Consider the following 19,439-nt stretch of genomic DNA (forward strand, 5'->3'; position numbering starts at 1 on the left):
GATCTTTGATTATTTAAAACCTTTCTGTGGTGCAAGGCTTTGATACCATTTCCATCAGCCCCTCCAGCACACGTATCAAATTATATTATTAATAGCATCAAAAGAGTTTGCTTATCAAGAAAAAATTTCCTCTGATAATGACGGGGTGAATATTTATGAAACATCTTTCCCCCAAACCACCTCTCCTCCTGCCTGTCTGCTTTCTTCCCTGCTTGTCTGCCTACCTGCTTCCTGCACCTCTTCCTCTTGACTATCTGCTGCTTGTCTGTCAGCCTACTTGTCTGTCAGCCTGGTTGTCTGTCTCTGCTTGTCTGCTTGTTTGTCTGTCTGCCTCCCTCACATCATCTTTCCTCCCTCACATCATCCTACCTCTCTCCCACACCATCCAGCCTACCAACTTCCCACACAACATTAAACCATCCCTCCTGCCTGCCTGCCTCCTTGTCCTTTTATCCCTGCTCCATACAATTAACCTTCCTGCCTTTCTACCTCTACCTACCTGTCTGCCTACCTCCCTGCTTGCCTACCATCCTCCCATACCCATCAGTATACATGCATATCTTTCTCACACGCTTGTATGTACATCCTTCTTCCACATAAAGCTTTGCCAACCTCCCCGCCTGCCTGCCTGTCTGCTTTTCCAAACCATTCTATCCTCTCTGTTTCCGTACACGCCACTATGCTCTTCTGCCTGCCTGTCTGCTTGCCTAATCATCCCTGTTACCTTCCTTCAGCCTTCCACTCCATCAACCCATCCTACCCTCCATTACCTTAACTTTTGTTTTTTTTTCGTCTGCCTGTCTGCCTTTCTACTTGTTTGTCTGCCTGTATGTCTGCCTTTCGCCCTATTTTCTATGTATTACTATTCGTTTCTGCCTGACTTCCTTTCTCTCACACACCACGATGCCTGTGCTCCTGTCCTCCTGTCAGCTTTTCACATACCATCCCACCTGCCTATCTACCTGCCCGCATGTCCGTCTGCCTGCCTCCTTCCGCCGCACCATTATACCATCTTGCCTGCTTGCCTGCCTGTCTGTCTGTGTGTCCCTGTTACCTCCCTCTAGCCTACCACTCCATCACCCAGCTCCATCATCCATCATCAAGTTTTTTTTGCACCCATTTCTTTTCGTTTGCCTCCCCTGTCGCCCACCTACCTGCCTTCCTCACACCATCCTGTCTGCCTACCTTGACATCACTCCTTCCTGCCCGTCTGTGTGCCTTGCTTCCCATCTACCTAACCTGCCTGCCCCACACACCATCCTATCCTCCAAACACACCTCCCTATCCATCTCCTACACCCTATTATGCCTGTCTCCTTGCCTGTCCGTGTGATTGACTGCCTACTTACCCATCTCCCACCCTCCTGCTTGTTTGTCTGCCTTCCTGACTGATTTTCTACCCTCCCGCCTACCTCTTTCCCCCGCTCTGTTATGTTTGTCACTCCCCCTATATGCCTATCCTCTTACCTACCTCCCTCTCACACACCACAATGCCTCGTTTCCTACCTGATGGTTGCCTACATTCCTACCTTCCTTCATTATCCACACCATTAAACAATTCTACCTACTTTCCTACCTGCCTGCACGCCTTCCTGCTTACCTTCCTACCTGCCTACCTCCAGCACATCATTATACCTTCCTTCCTGCCTGCCTGCCTGCTTGCCCATGCGTCCCTGCTGCCTCCCCTCCGCCTTCCACTCCGTCACCCCGCTACACCGTCCATCATCTAAGCTTTTTGCACTCATTTCTTTTCGTCCGCCTCGCCACCGCCGCGTACTTGTGGTTTTTATCCCGGCCAACATGGAGACTTTGGGAGGAGTTGGTGCTCGGGGAGAAATTCAGGTTTTTTGGCCTTTGCTTTTTTTTGGGCTTTCATATTGCAACATGGCGGCTTGCTGGAGGTGTTGCTCGGCTGATGTGTCTTCATTTTTCATATTTTACTGTGTTGCAAACGGTGTAGCTGAGTGATATTACGTTGATTGCGTTTATAAGTTTCTTTTCCTGTTATATTACATCATGGTGTCTGGAAGGTTTATCATGTATCAGATTTCTATTTATTCATTCTATTGCAGTAAGATTGGTTTTTACTTCGTGTTTTTTGCGGAGGTTTTCATATATCTTTACATTGCATTAGCGTGGTATATTGCTTGAGGATGTTATAATTCTCATGAGTTATGCAGCACGATAGGTCGGTGGTTTATGTTCCAGAGATGTCTATAATTACTCTGTTTATTTTGTACTGCAGTGGCTTAGTGCAATGTGTCAGCTGCAGATATTTTTGAAGTTTTCTTTTCATAACCTAGCAAAGTAGAATATTATGTTGTGCTTAGGTTGAACCCAATGTGAAACTTTGCCATTCATTCTCTTTTTCCCTCCCCCCATCTCTCTCTCTCTCTCTCTCTCTGTCCTCGATGTACCCTCCCCACCTCTCCATTTTTGTACTTCCCCTCTTCCTCTCATTACATATTCATCGCTTTTCCTACTCATTCCTCTTCTTCTACTCCCCCCTTTGAACTTTTCCTCCTCCTCCTTCGCCCTCTCCTCTTTCTCCTCCTACCTTCTGTTCACTTAGCTTTTCCTTCTTTCTTCTTCTACTTCCACCTTCCTCATCCCTCCTACCATCTCCTTCCTTCTATTGTTTCTCTTCACATTCTTTCTTATTTCTCCTTCCTTCTACCTTCTCATTTTACATTTTTCCTAATTTTCCTTCTTTCTCCTTCCTTCCTTTTTCCTTCTTTCGTCTGCTTTCTTCCTTCTTCCCCCTTCCTTTTTGTCTCCTTCTACTAACCTCTTCCTTTCTTCTACCTGGTATTATCTCCCTTCTTCCTTCGACACTTTTTCATCCTTCCTTCAGTCTCCTCCCCTTGTCCTTCCCTCTTCTCCTTCCTTCTGCCTCCTTCCTCCTTTCCCCATCCTCCAATTTTGTGTCTCTTCCTCCAGCTTCCTTCTTCTTTCCTCTCTCCTTCATCCCCCTCCTTCCTACTGCCTTTCTTCTCCCTGACTTTCCATTTCCTCTTCTTTCTTGTCCCCATCTCGCTCTCTGCTCGCCTCCGTATCCACCCATCTTATCTCATATTCTTGCTTTCACCGCCTCTCTCTCTCTCTCTCTCTCTCTCTCTCTCTGCGCCTTTTCTCCTCGTCATTTCTCTTTTCTTCACCCCCATTCCTATCCCTCCTCTCCTCTCCCTTTCTCCATCTCTCCTCCTATTTCTCCTCCTCCTCCTCCCCCTCCACTTTGATTCTGATCTACCAGAGGACCTACTCTCAGATTTTTGGTTCATTTTTCTCTTCTCTCATCGTCTCTTCCTGTCGGTCTCCTCGTCCTTCTCATCTTCCTCGTCGTCGTCGTCGTCGTCGTCGTCGTCGTCGTCCTCCTCCTCCTCCTCCTCCTCCTCCTCCTCCTCCTCCTCTTCTCCATCTCTCTTTTTCCTTCTCTTCCTCCTCTTCTCCTGTCCATCTTTTCTCCTCCTGTTCCTCCTCCTCTTTGATGCTAAGCTACCAATGCATGTTTTCCCAGTTCCTCTGCCTCACGTCCTCCTCTTCGTCCATCTCCTCTTTCCTTCCCTTTCATTTCTTTCTCATCTCCGCTCCCTGTCCATCTCTCCTCCATCTTTCCTCCTCCTCCTCCTCCTCCCCCTCCTTCTCTTTGATGCCAGCCTACCAACTCATCTCTCCCCCAGTACTCTTTTCGGCACCATGATTCGCTTCGGCGTCTCCCCAGCTCCTCTCCCTTTTCACCCCGAGTGCTTGAGGGTGCCGGTCTGGTTATTGGAGAGAGAGAGAGAGAGAGAGAGAGAGAGAGAGAGAGATCAGCTGCACACCCCAAGTTTTCTTAACAAGGAGAAGCTGTATGTTAATGTGAGGGGCAGGGATCAGTGGGAGAGAGAGAGGGAGAGGGAGGGAGGGAGGGAAAGTGAGTGGGAGGGAGAGGGGGAGAGGGGGAGAAAAGATACAGAGAGAGAGAGAGAGAGAGAGAGGACAGAAACAGATAAAGGAAAGTGAGAGGTTGGGCTGGAAGAGGCAGCGAAAGAGGAAGAGGGAAAGAAGAAAAGAGGAAAAAGAATGGAAAGGGTGAAGGGAGAGATAAAGAGGGAGTGAGAATGGAGGTTAAGAGGGAGAGAGAGGGAGAAGGAGTGTAATGGAAGAGGGAGAAAGAGGAGAAGGAAAGTGAATAATACTCTGATATGGGGAAAGAAAACAAAAATTATAAAACAGTACAAAACAGAAGAGTAAAGATGTTGAGAGAGAGAGAGAGAGAGAGAGAGAGAGAGAGAGAGAGAGAGAGAGAGAGAGAGAGAGAGAGAGAGAGAGGGAGAGAGAGAGGAGTCTGTATTCAACAGCAAACCAGCGTCAACCAAAAAAAAAAAAAAAAAAAGCGAACGCGGAGTGAGGGGGGGGGGGAGATAAAGCCGGGGAGAAAGAAAGAGCAAGAAGCGGAAGAAAGAGAGAGAGGGAGAAAAAAGGGGGAGGGGAGAAGAAAAGGGAAGGAAGAGAGATGCGGTGAATGAAAGGATACAGGAGGGAGGCAGTCAAGACGGACGAGAGATAATAGAGGAGGAGGAGGAGGAGGAATGATGTCTATGATGATGATGATGATAATGATGATGGTGATGATGGAGGAAAGAGAAGCGAAGAAGGGAAAGAGGAGGAGGAAGAGGAAGGAAGAAGAGAAGAGGAAAGAGGAAGAGAAAACTGAAAGAGGAGAAGCAGGAGGAGGAGAGGAAGAAGATGCGCACGAGAGAGAGATTTGAAGGTTATAGGTAGGAATACCAAGAGTATGATGATGATGATTAGAAAGAGCGTAAGAATAATGTCGATGTAATGATGATGATGATGATGATGACGATGCGGAGGAAGATGAAGAGGGGGAGGTAGAAGACAGGAGGAAGACAAAAAGGAAAGAATAAGAGAAGGAGGAAGAGCAGCTCGAGGAGGAGGAGGAGGAGAAAGAAGAGGAAGAGGAGGAAGGAAAAAAGGAGGAGGGAGGGAGAGAGACGAGGGTAGTCTTTATCGGATAAGACTAATTAGGATTTCGCAAAATATGTTCCACGAATTTCTTCCCCCATTTTTTTTTTTTATCTCGAGGTAATTAGTTATATTCATCCTATTCATCTCGCTCTTGTGGCAGGATTTCTTTTATTCTTGGCAGGGTCCACAAACAATTCAGTATTCAAAATCATCCCATCATTTCTTTCATTCTTATTTTCTTTTCCTTTTTTTCTGAGGGCCGCTACTTGACGTCGACCGAAACTGACTTACATTTTCGATTTTCTTGGTGGAAATATGGTACTGGTAATTTTGTTGCTGAAATAATTTGGAATATTAGTCAAGCGAAATTTTTGTTGCTGTAAATATGTATTGATCAGATTACATACGAATAAACAAAGCAAAACACAAGCACTTAAAACATAAATCAGAGAAATAATGAAAATCATATAATTATCCATGCAGAGGTTTCTTTGGCAAATGAAATGACATTGAATAAAGAGGAAAACAACAGATGGAAGGTAGACTATCAAGAGACTGTTTAATGAATGAAACACCGAGAACTCGGACCCCCAGCTGTCGACGCAAACCGTCGCTTGGTATGCCTCCACCAGGCCTTGCACACGGACTCGCTATAACGTCCCCATGACAGAGTTCATTGTGGGATGAAATGAGACTAAAGGTAAGCTAAGTTGACGCCAAATGACTTTGACCTTTGAACCTGTTTGACCTTGCTGATCTAATCCCTACCTACTGTACAGTATCACTAACAAAAGTTTGGTCGAAATCTGCCGATGGGTTCAGGAGATATCGCGCCAACACACATATGACTTAGACCTTTGACCCCTTGACCTTGCTGACCTATTCAGTGCATCGTAATCGTTCCTTCATACTGTTTCACTGACAAAAGCAAATGACTTCTGCAAAGATATACTAATTCGTGAAACAGAAATAGAGATTTGCGTTGTTTATTAAAAAATTTTCCCACTTATGTGTCCCAGGGTTTTCCTCCAGATTTAGGAATATATTTAGGGGACAGTTTTATAGATATTCTTCCTCCCATGAGCAGAGAGAATTAACTGTGCTAATATGGAGACCAAGGATAATCACTTCTTTACAATCTATTTTTACATGTTTTTATAATCAGTCAAAATCGGTCAAAGCTCCTCGTTAACTTGTACGTAAAAATTTCCTAAAAGTTAAAAGCTGATTATTCAGAGCTTAGTGACGTCCGTAATACTTCCACAATTAAACAAAAACGCAAACAAAAACAGTTATTACAATGATGTTAAGGCCCTTCCCAGAAACACCACAATTATAACTGTGTTCCTAGAGACAGGGAGCAAGAGAAAAAAAAATATTGACTGTAAAAAAAAAAAAATAAGGAAAAACTACGTCAAGTACTTAGCAGAATAACAAAATCTCTTCACACAGAAAAACACCCACAACCTAACTGAGAGAGAGAGAGAGAGAGAGAGAGAGAGAGAGAGAGAGAAGAGAAAATAAACACTCCGACTGAGGTAAAAAGCCATTCTTGAGTGCGTGACGGAGGGGGAGGCTGGGGTGGCGGTGGCGGAAGCAGTAATTAAGTCATCCCCAGTGAAAAGTTGCCGACAATGAGGTCCCGAGGAGTGAATGATGGAGGATGGCTAATGAGGAGCTGGTGAGGAAGGGTAGGGAAGGGTGGGGATGGGTGGGGAATAATAGGGAAGGGTGTGGAAGAAGGGAATGAAGAAAGAGTGTACGCTGACTGCTTTGTATGTGAAATATTGATCAATGATGGGAGACGGCGAATGTAAACATGTAAATTTCACCGTATAATTATACTCTAATATTAATTTATATTTTCACTCACTGTACCTTCTTATCAAAACCTCTTCTTCTCCTACGAACCACCCTGTATCTACCCGTCTGTCTATCTGCCTATCCTGGCATCCATCTATGTATCTATCTATCTATCTAACCATCTTTCAGTCTATCTATGAGGTGGTAGGAATGATAGTGAAGGGTTGAGCAAGCAGGAGATGAAGGAAGAAATGGACATGCTTGCTGAGACTAACTAGAGTAAAAACGAAAAGCAAAAGAATCAACATAGTAACTATCATCATCATCATCATCATCATCATATTTCCCGCAAATACATGGGAAAGGAAGGAAGTAATGCCAGGAGAAAATGTTGTAGTAAAAGATGGAGATGGAAGTGTATTAAAAATTTGCTGGATGATATTGAGTTGTGAGAAGCTTGTAAGATCCGAGGAAGCGAATGGTGCGAGATGGAGGTGATGGGATGCTGGGGCAGGAAGGGGAAAGGGCAAGAGGGCAGGTGTGTGTGTGTGTGTGTGTGTGTGTGTGTGTGTGTGTGTGTGTTTGTGTGTTGAATTTAAAAAAAAATGGAAAACACACACACACACACACACACACACACACACACACACACACACACACACACACACACACACACAAACACGAGAAACTCCATAAAATTACTAGCACAGAAAATCCGCTTCCTCTAATCTCCAACCAGGAGAAAATAAATTATCACTGAATTTAACTACGAAGAAAAAGTTGAAAAGGTTGAGTTAAATGCTGAAAGACGAGGACTGAAAAAAAAAAAGAAAGAAAGAAAGAGAATCGCAGAAAAAGAGAGAAAAAATTAACTTGACTTTAGAAAATGCATGTCAGGGAGCTCGCTTTCTCTCTCTCTCTCTCTCTCTCTCTCTCTCTCTCTGTTGCTGAGTGAAGAAATATTAATGCAACTGCGTCATTCTCCAGACTACAATAGAGAGAGAGAGAGAGAGAGAGAGAGAGAGAGAGAGAGAGAGAACCACTTAGCTAGGAGGATTTAATACCTTTCTTGTGATTGTGCTGATAATACAAGGAGATCAAGGCAGTGTGCGAAGAAGAAGAAGAAGAAGAAGAAGAAAAGGAAGAAGGTGAAAAAGAAGAGTGAAAATAAAAATAATAATAATAATAATAATAATGGATAATTACCATAACAGTAGCTTCAGTTAATTTTCAGTTTCATTAGATATCATAATTTTGGTTATAGCAATCAAAGTCCTCACCTTTTTATCATCAAAGCTATTATTATTTTTGCTGTTACTATTATTATTATTATTATTATTATTATTATTATTGCAGCAACAGGAAAGAGAAAAATATAGCAGTGATCATGACACGAATATTGCCATCATCATCATCATCATAATCATCATCATCAATTACCATCATCATACCAATAGAATAAAGAATACAAAAAAAGTGCAAGAGGCGAAACAGACAGACAGACAGACAGACAGACTACGTGTTGCTATGGAACTGTATTCCTCTTATCTTGCTCTTCTCCTCTGTCTCTGTCTCTGTCTGTCTGTCTGTCTCTGTCTGTCTGTCTGTCTGTCTCTCTCTGTCTCTGTCTCTCTCTCTCTCTCTCTCTCTCTCTCTCTCGCCTGACGCATAATCGATGACCCGCGGCAGGAAGGCAAGACGGATGTTCAAGTTACGTGAATCTGAGGCCCTAGCGAGGTAGCTTCTTGGCCCAGATTAGGCGAAGGTGTCACTAGAAAGGAGGATGGAGGAAGGTGAGAGGGGGAGGGGAAGAGGGAGGGGTATAGAGAAAGAAGTACTGCGATGGGGACAGGGGGGAGAAGACGAGGGAGAGGGGGAGATGGGAGGAAGGGGGGAGGAAGGGAATGGGTAAAGTACAGGAGAAGGCAAAAAGAAATTATATATGAAAGGATGATTGGGGGAGATGGGCGTGGGAAGGGGGTCACGAAGGGAGGGGAGAGGAGGGGAGGAAGAGACATGTAGGGAAGGGGGAGAGAAGAGGGGAAGCTGCATGAAGGGAGGAGATGGACATGAAAAGGAAAGGGAAGAAGGAAGGAGAAGTGGGAAGGAGATAAAGCGTGGGGAAGTCATACAGAAAAGGTTGTTGCGGGGGCGGAGGGGGAAGGGGAGAGTGGGTGTAAAAGCTAGGTCAAACGGGGGTGAGGGGGCATGGAGGGAAAGGAAAAAGGGTGCAGGGTAATCCATGTAAATGAGGTTTGGGTTGCAAGGTGCCTTCTTGGGTCAGGTTAAGGAGCAGGTGTTGCCTTGGAGGAAAGATGTAGGAGCCATGAAGAAGAGAGGGTGTGGGAGAAAGAGGTGGCATAGGGGAAAGAGGAGGGTGGAAGACGGGAGGGTAAGGGGGGATAGAGGGGGGTAGAAGACGGGAGGAAAGGAGGGAAAAAAGGGGGGGAAGACGTGAGGGTAGGAGGGGGAAAGAGGGGGTGGAGACGGGAGGGTAAGGGATGGGCATTAAGTGGAAGTAGTAGGGAGGGGGTGAGGGCTGAGTTGAGGGAGCAAACAAGTATGTGTCAATATATTTCTTAGATATACAAAAATATTTGATACTGACTGAAGAAATCGTATATCTGATCCTTTGACAACGAGAGGTCCTGTATCAGATGCACTACAAGAGTTCCTTCTAAGTAGTAAGGGGGAAAAAAATCTGAGGATGACGAAAATAATAATAAAAAAGGCGTCATCGCCGTTACAGTGTTAAAAGTAGATTAAAGAAGAGATAGACAACAATGAAAATGTATCTCTTACTCTTGTTATGATCCTGTAGACTAAGCTCGCTGTTAGTGACGATGATGATAATGATGATGACATTCTCCGAAAAAATTTACCTAGGAACGGAAATGCTGGTGCCATGACAAAACTCGACATTAAGTGTAAAGAGGAAAAAAAGAAAAACCAAAAAAACAAAAACAAGACAAAACTCAAGATAATGTACAAAGGAAAAAAAAAAAAAAAAGCACAAAAAAAATAAGGAAAAGAGAAACAGAAAAATACCAAAATAAAACTCAACATTACCTAGAAAGGGAAACATAAATAGAAAAAATACTATATACTTACATAAAACGAAAGCTGAGGATACAAATTCCCAGTATTGACAAGGAAGGTAAAATGTAAGTGTGGGGGGAGTCAATCAATACAGGTGGCAAGCGAAAGAGTGAAAGTCATAAATAAGACATGGGAGAGAGAAAGATATACCGTACTGTATATGCAGGTGATATATCAAGCTTGTAAGAAAAAGTGATATATGGAGGTTGCAAATATAAGGTGGAATATGAAGGTTGCAAATATAAGGTGACACATGGAGACTGCAAATATTAGGATACATATGAAGGTTGCAAGGGTACACAGGAAGGATGTAAATATAAGGAAACATGTGGCAGTAAATAAAAGATGACATGGATAGTGCAAATACAGGTTGCAAATACAGGACTGAGGGCAACAAATAGGAGTTTCGTGTGAGAAATGCAAATACACGAAAGTTGCAAATGTATGGTGAAATTCAAGTTGCAAATTTAAAGTTACATATGATGCTTGCAACCTGACAGTGACAAATGAAGTTTTTTAATGTAAGGTGATATGTGAAAGTTGCAAGAGTTGAAATAAATCAAAAATGCCTAGAAAATGTGAAAAAGTAAGGGTTGTAAATCCAGAATACGTGTACAGAGAATTGATTTAAAGGATATGATGTTAAACCGAAAAATACAAAGACAAATGACATGCTTTGAAGTCAAGGGATTTCATAAAACACACACACACACACACACACACACACACACACACACACACACACACACACACACACACACACACACACACACACACACACACACACACACACACACACACGCACACACTATAAAAACAAACGATAAACCTGTGAATACCTGGAAGTCACAAAGTAAGAGATACGAGTTTATACGGTATGTGAAGGACAGAAATAGCGCTGGAAATTGAAAATGATACGGGTTGGCGAGAATGGTAAAAACTTAAATATAAATGTCACTGGAGAAATGCTTTAGTAATTTCATTTAGTGCTAAAACTTCCATGTAGAGCCTGAATATATCTTACGTTGAATTTACATATGCAAACACGTGTAAAGGTAGAAAGAAAAATGTATGTAGAAGATGATGGGGTTAGAAATAAGAGATGAAATGGAAGAAAAGTTTGGGTATAAGATGTAATTAATCTGAAGTAAACGTTATTATAAGAAACCGACAGAAAATTGGATGAAGCAGGAAATATTCAAACAATTTGTGTAAACTACACAAAAAATAAGTCTGAGAGAGAAGTAGGAAGTGTAGTTGGCTAAAATCAGGTATTAGGCTAAAATTTTAAATTCCTTTTGACCTCAGTGGGACAAATAAGCTAAAAAAAAAAAAAAGAACAAACTAAGCAGAGATCCAGATGTGAAAAGTAGGATGAGATGTAGCTCTTTAAGTGGTTATTGTTTTTATGATCCTGTTCTCATATTTCTAGAAGGAGATGGAAAAAAAAAAAAAGGCACATTCATCGACCACATTTCTACGTCGCGCCCTGAAACCTTTGAGAATATGGGTTAAATAACTGGGTGTGGTGAGCAAAGAACTGGGTGGGATGGACTGGAATGTTTAGTGGTGTTGGGAATGTGGAAGAAATGCATACCGTGTGAAAATGAGCACTGTAGGATTAGTGACTTTGGATGCAGTAAAGGCTTATATAAAAAAGTACTCCAAGAATTAATATAACGAAGAGTGGAGGGTGAAGAATAGGCGTTGGCGACAGAGGAATTGGTGGGATAAGCTGGAATTTTAATGAAGAGTTGGGGGAGCCATGAGATTACGCCCTGCGATAATATATGCTGTAAGATTAATGGTTTGTGTGAAGCATAGATTTATTTCAAAGCTTTCTTCAACAACAACAACGAGATAAGCTCCCCATGCTCTCATATACCTTGCATCTTGTTAGGCAGGGAAAAACAACGTAAAACACAAAAATTTTACTTATGCAGAAAACAAAATGAGGCCAAGGAAGAAAGAGGAGGATCTTCAGCGACTAACATGACTAGTAATTTTATGCAAAGAGATAGCCAAACATAACTAAAGAAAAAAAATGACATTGCTTTAACGACAGAAATAACACAAAATTTTACGTTAGAAGAAAAATAATTATGACTACGGATGAGAATGGAGGATCTTGCCAATTAACATGAGCGACAATTTTATGGAAACAAATAATGACCAAGGAAGACAGTGGAAGATTTTTAACAACAGATGTAGAAAAATCTTAAACAGAAAACGATGCATTTTTTAGGAGGAAAGAGAGGGTACTTTTGGGTGGCTATTGTCAACGTAAAGGTTTCTATTTTTCTCTCAAGCCTCAGGGGAGAATAATACGCAGCTCCCCTTGATTAATGAAGGAAGCCAGTGGGGAGATAAATTGCTTTTACTTCACACGAATGGGGGGGAGGAGGGAGTGTTTGGGTTGGAGGGAGAGAAGGGGGGAACTAATGAATTCCTTGGCATTCCTGGCTGTCCTTGGTGTTATAATTATAGTTATTATTATTATTATTATTATTATTATTGTTAGTATCATCAATATTATCATTATGACTTACTGTTATTATTAGCATTATTATTACTATGATGATGTTGGTGGTGGTGATGAATTAATATATTTTTAACCTTTTCTTGACATTTCTAAGGCTCAGGTGATACATTGTTCTTGGTAAGCTGAGTTATAACCCACTCTGATCGAAAATTCATTGCCCACGATTTATTGGCGCGTAAGACACCTTGTAAATGCATCGACCCCTGAATACCTGAGCAGAGTTGTAACAAAATACGTGAGATAAATCGGCCACCTCAAGGATTTTTGGCCTTTTGCTGTGTACTTTTTGTCGCTCACACTGAGGTCATGGAGAACACAATATACTTCAGTTGCCCTAATATAGCTGCAACAGAAAACGAGATTGAGGGCTGGTTTATCTTATCTGAACTGTGCTTGGTCGTAAATTGTGTATATATATGTATATATGTTTACCATCAATTCCCCCCCCCAAACAAAAAAAAAAAAAAAGAGAGAAAGAGAAGCTTTAATCAAATACATTTATTCACATGGCCGTAGGAGGGAGGGTGGTTATTATCTTCAGTTTATCTATCTACACATATTTTATTATTGTTCTGGCGAGCTAGATATTGATTTATCTATCTGTGTACTTGATTATCTGTTTATTTATCTGGGTGTCTGTCTGGAATTCATCTAATCTGTCGTCTGTCTCCCAGTCTATCTCACTACTAGTCTGTCTATAATTCTGTTTTCCTGTCTGCTTATCTAGTTATCTGCCAGTGTTGCAAAAATTAATCTATTCTCGCCTCTTAGTGCAAGCTGCCCTCCTTCATAGCATTACAGTATATACTGATTACACAAACAAAGATACCAGAGAGAGAGAGAGACTAAATATTATCCCATTCAGATATATAAAAGTAATATAAACGGGCTGGCGCAGCAGACTAATTAGTTAGTAAGTAAAGAAACAAGTTGGTAATTTAAGTTCTCGTGACTAATGAGAGTTGCGCTTGTTATGTGTGTATATTAGCCTCATATGATATCCAACCCTCTCATACACACACACACACACACACACACACACACACCCACACATTCCCTCTCAATCCTTAACACCCACACTTCCATCCGGACCCCCTCTCTCTCTCTCACACACACACACACACACACACACACACACACACACACACACACACACACACACACACACACACACACACACACACACACACACACACACACACACACACACACACACACACACACACACACACACACACACACACACACACACACACACACACACACACACACACACACACACACACACACACACACACACACACACACACACACACACACACACACACACACACACACACACACACACACACACACACACACACACACACACACACACACACACACACACACACACACACACACACACACACACACACACACACACACACACACACACACACACACACACACACACACACACACACACACACACACACACACACACACACACACACACACACACACACACACACACACACACACACACACACACACACACACACACACACACACACACACACACACACACACACACACACACACACACACACACACACACACACACACACACACACACACACACACACACACACACACACACACACACACACACACACACACACACACACACACACACACACACACACACACACACACACACACACACACACACACACACACACACACACACACACACACACACACACACACACACACACACACACACACACACACACACACACACACACACACACACACACACACACACACACACACACACACACACACACACACACACACACACACACACACACACACACACACACACACACACACACACACACACACACACACACACACACACACACACACACACACACACACACACACACACACACACACACACACACACACACACACACACACACACACACACACACACACACACACACACACACACACACACACACACACACACACACACACACACACACACACACACACACACACACACACACACACACACACACACACACACACACACACACACACACACACACACACACACACACACACACACACACACACACACACACACACACACACACACACACACACACACACACACACACACACACACACACACACACACACACACACACACACACACACACACACACACACACACACACACACACACACACACACACACACACACACACACACACACATACACCCACCCACACCCACACCTACACACAAAATCCTCATCCATCTCCTCACATACCCACACGAGTTCAAGACACACACAAAGGCAAATCTCAATGGCCGAAAGGAAAGGACGAGAGGATTACTACCCCCACTTCCTTTATGGACGTCTGAACATTACCCAATCAGCCTGTCTGCCTTTACTCCCGGCCTCCCCCATTCAGAAAAAAATGTGAATCGACCGTCGAGTTTTTGTTTCAGGTGGACACGCGAGACGGCGGTATAATCTTGTCCCTTTCTCTCCTTCTCCCTCTCTTCCGTCTCCTCACTCTTCCTCCTCTATCCCTTCCCTCTGCTCTTCCTTGTTTCTTCCCTCTTCCTACTCTTTCTTCACTTCCTTTCCTCCTCTATCTTTCATTTCTTCCTTAGTCCTCCTTCCCCCTTCTTCTACTCTGTTGAGGGAAGCATTAGCACGCGCAGAAAAATGATGATGCGTTTTTTTGTAGTCCTACGTTTTATATTTGACGACAGAAATTAATGTACAAATTGTTACGCTCCTCCTTAATTTATTCTGATTGCTCTAAGAAGACTTGAAATACGGCATGTGCGTGGGCAGAAATGTAACAACGGGGTGATATATATATTCTTACGCAGGAAAACAAGTGAATGATGAAGAATGATGAAAAAAGATGCCGTTGAAGTTCCCCCACCTTTTACTGTACTTAATTCAATTACGAAGGAACACAAACGAATAAGAGATAACATTTAGTGGGAGAAGAAAAGAATAAGAGAGTAATAAATCATGATACAAACTAGTGCTGGGCCGTTGTCTGCTTGGCTTTTCGTTCAACCCCTCATCATCATCATCATCACGCTAGAATAAGCCCCCTCCCGCCCTTCTCATTTTACTGTTATTGCTCTGAGAACTCGTAAAAAAGCGACATATATGCCAAAAGTGAACGTGCTGTATACCTCTTTTTTTCAGGTTTTCGCTCTATTTTGACGTGACAAAATATCTGAACTACAGATTAAAGTTCATGGTTGTTTCTCCTCCTCCCTGTACTGTAATTCTTTGAAACGCAATGTGTCTAGGCACCTAAAAAATGAACTCATCTTGAGTTTGGCTTTCTATTATTTTTTATTTTTCTTGGAGGGAACAACCTTATGGGTTCCCAGTCTTTGGTTCCTTCTTCCTTGCATTAAAAAGATGCCCAGGGAACCAATGGGTACCACAAGATTTTTATATATTGTTCGTCTTGTAGTGTATCCTTACATAACTAATTAAATGATAAAGGAAGGGAAATACACAAAGCCTAGGGTCTTCCAGGTAAGCTCTTCAAAGGAAACCGAACACACACATACAGACGAAGTAATTTGAGCTGTGGGTCAGGCCGGAGTCTACCCTTGTCGACTTCTGTCACTTGGAATAATACGAAAGACTCATAATTCAGACTCACAGGCTTTAATGTAAATACTTTCATGAAGACACTTACTTTATTCCTGCCACCCTCACATGAATTAATCAGTAGCTTAAGATAATTCACTTAAAGATGGCTTATGTAAATACTAAGCATTCCAAGGTTATCCCTTTTAATAAAATAACTATATTTTTTAATCCTTTCTCCCCAAACAATTATTTATACAGCTTTGGGCCAACCCTTCGTCGTGTAGGGGTTTTAATGTTGTCCTCCGCCTCTCACAGATATGGTTCCTGCACCTAAAGAACGTGACGAAGGATGACGAGGGCCTGTACGAGTGTCAGACGTCCAAACACCCACCGATCTCCTATATGACCTTCCTCAAAGTACAGAGTGAGTACCCATATATCCCTCAAAGTTCCTCAAAGTCCGGAGTGAGTACCCACATACTCCTCAAAGTTCCTCAAAGTCCAGAGTGAGTACGGCGATAATCTTCATTCTGTTTCGAGGATACGTGATTTTTTTTTAACCTTTTAACCAAAAACTTTTAAATATTACGATTTTTTTTTTCTTAGGGCTGAAGGAAATGCACGCCTGTGATAAAGAAATAACTTTGAAAATACAGTATCTCCAAGTTTATACACAGTAATTGATCTTTCCAGTACGGTGCTGCCATACCTATCTATTTATCTGTCTGTCTGTCTATCTACCTATCTATCTACTTGACCCTACCGACATATGATCATAGTGTGATTTAGAAAGACACCTCATACTAAAAATGTTAAAAGTGCTTAGGTTTTGTTCCCACCTGTACCAAAATTCGATGTTGCTCTACTACTATTATTATTTGCTGTATTATTATTACTATTCCTGATCCTCACATTCAAGTTTCTATTTCTGTAAAGCATTAATCATTACACATCAAAGGTCGAGTCCAGATAATGACTGCAGGACCCTAATTAATCATGTCGTTGTAATGATCAGTCACACGGATTTATTAAATATGCAGACTCACTGATAATATTACGTCACCTAAAACGGTCAAAGGAAATAACTGAAGATACTGGTCGAGCAAAACAACGAACATCTTTCGAACTCTTTATCAGTCACATCAGTTAAAAAAAGCTTAAAACACTGCAGTACCGTACAGGGGCGTACCTAGAGATTTGGGGGCCCGGGGGGCTAGGTTCTTTGCGGGGCCCCCCACCAGGAGGGGGGCCCGGCAAAGAACCTACCCCCCCTAATTCTCAAAACTTATCTAGGGTCTCATCCGGGATTGTCGGGATGATAAATATATATATATTTTTAAATATTAATTAAAAAGCTTATAATTTTTAAAGGCTTTTTTGGGGCCCCCCTCAACTGGGGACCCGGGGGGCAGTTTCAAACGGCCCCCCCCCCGCCCCCCCTCAGGTACGCCACTGGTACCGTAGCAAGTAAACGATGTCATTAAGACTAAAGTTTATATCAGTCACATCACTTCCACAAATAAAAACAAATACTGAAAATATTAGCAGTGTCTAAAATAGAAATTCATAACGCCCCTATGAGATGTTATTTATTCGGAATATAATTATAAATAAATAAAGCCAATTATCTTTGCCTGTGCCTTTTAATAAATACCATGATATCCTGTACCAGCCTGCGTTAATGACATTTACGCGGCTTTTTTTTAATATGTGAATGTCGCCGTCAAACAAAACGCAGCCAATCACAACAGCTCATCAAACAGCCCGCAGGTTTAATTACACGGGAACGAGCTGTCATCACGCGGCCACAACTAAACGACTGTCCTCACCTGGCTATCAAATAAACATTATTCTACCCAGCAAAAAACACCTGCATACTAATTAGGTGTTTGAGAGTTTCACCTGGATTATTTTGAGGCTCGTTTGTATGGATCATACTATATTGTGGATCATACTATTTTCTTGCATTTATCAGAGTACTATATAACATCACCACAGTCAAAAACAACTGCATACTAATTAGGTGGTGACTGAGAGTTTCACCTGGACCTACTGTGACAACTGTCCGCCTTTTATCTACTTTAGTCTTACTTTTATCAGACGACCAAAGATGTCCTCAACTGGCTGTAGAAAAATATTATTCTAGCCAACCAAAAGCACCTACATAGTAATTAGGTCTTTGAGAGTTTCACCTATAGTTCGCTCACCGTAATCTGCCAGAGACTTTCGTCCTTTTTAAGCTTATTGCATGTAGTGGCAGAATAAGATAATATTACGGCTCTACTTCTTTTCTGTAGCACTTCTTCGTGACTAGTATCATGTTCTCGTGTTAATCCCTTGTTACAAATCAGCATTCATGATGGAAAGATGGCAATTTTAGGCTAAGTTGAAATGGACAGAAAATAGGATGTGACACCTGTCCGCCTTGTATGTATTTCATTCCGTTCTTAGACATTTTTCCTCTGGCAACAACGACCTATGGGAAAAAAAAAAACAACGCAAAATAACGAAAAGTCTCCACCAAGTTAAGATGAAAGAACTAAAGATCTCCCTTATGCTAATCAGTCGTCCCCCACATTACACCTGTCCTGACCGGAGAACCCACGTCCCCTGGTCTCCTCTCCGAGTCGTAGCGAGTTACGAGCCGGTAAATTAGGCGATCGACAACCTTATCTCTGCCCCTCCACTCCCAGTACACCGTCCTGAGTGATATATTGCCGCATATCTCTCGCAGAAACTCTCGGGGGATTATGTGTGTGTGCTACGTCTCGCGAAACTGATTGTGGGATTTAGGAGGGTTTCTCTTTGACGAATTATTTTGTGTTCTGTATCCCTTTGCTCTGTATTCTAGTCGCTTGGAAGATTCTGTAGCGCCTCCTCGTTAGCGATATATTCTCCAAGAAGCGCTTTCATGTTCTCTTGTACGTTACTGATGCAGACTCTCCCAGCGGTAGAAATAAGTTCCCCTCTTGTAATTACGTCGCACCGTAGAGCACCCTCATCTATGTGGGGCTCAAAATCACCTCGCCACTGCAGCTCTAAAAGATGTGCTGCCTTTACGTAATTATGACGCTTTTCCTACCAAATCCACACACTCCAACCTATTACAAAAGAAGTGGTAGTGAATTTACAAACACAACCTCCTCGTGGGCCGATCAAAGACAGAGTTATGCCACATTTTCCATCAAATCACTGTCAGCATTCGTCTGCGGTCCGAGAAGTGTCAGCATATACTAAAATGAGGTGTTATGTGTACAGTTTATCGTTCTACAGAAAAATCCGGTAGTAGGAAGGATAGAATATAAAGACAACATTGTATTGCGAGGGTAATTTTCTTCTTGGTTTTTGGATTCATTAATAAACTAGCTTTGAATCATGTTATCGAGTCTGG

At 42.4% G+C, this 19,439-nt stretch overlaps 1 protein-coding gene across 1 annotated transcript in view; it reads left to right on the forward strand.

Moving 5' to 3' along the window:
* Positions 1–19,439, forward strand: part of LOC145407700 (transmembrane and immunoglobulin domain-containing protein 1-like) — a 261,185-nt gene that overhangs the window by 224,365 nt on the left and 17,381 nt on the right. The window contains exon 4 of the mRNA XM_080278566.1: positions 16,364–16,472. Within this exon, the coding sequence (XP_080134692.1) occupies positions 16,364–16,472 (109 nt within the window). The remainder of the gene's footprint in view (positions 1–16,363; positions 16,473–19,439) is intronic.

This window comes from Coenobita brevimanus, chromosome 74 (assembly GCF_032717465.1).
Source record: "Coenobita brevimanus isolate Jiangsu-jjx chromosome 74, ASM3271746v2, whole genome shotgun sequence".
Taxonomy (NCBI): domain Eukaryota; kingdom Metazoa; phylum Arthropoda; class Malacostraca; order Decapoda; family Coenobitidae; genus Coenobita; species Coenobita brevimanus.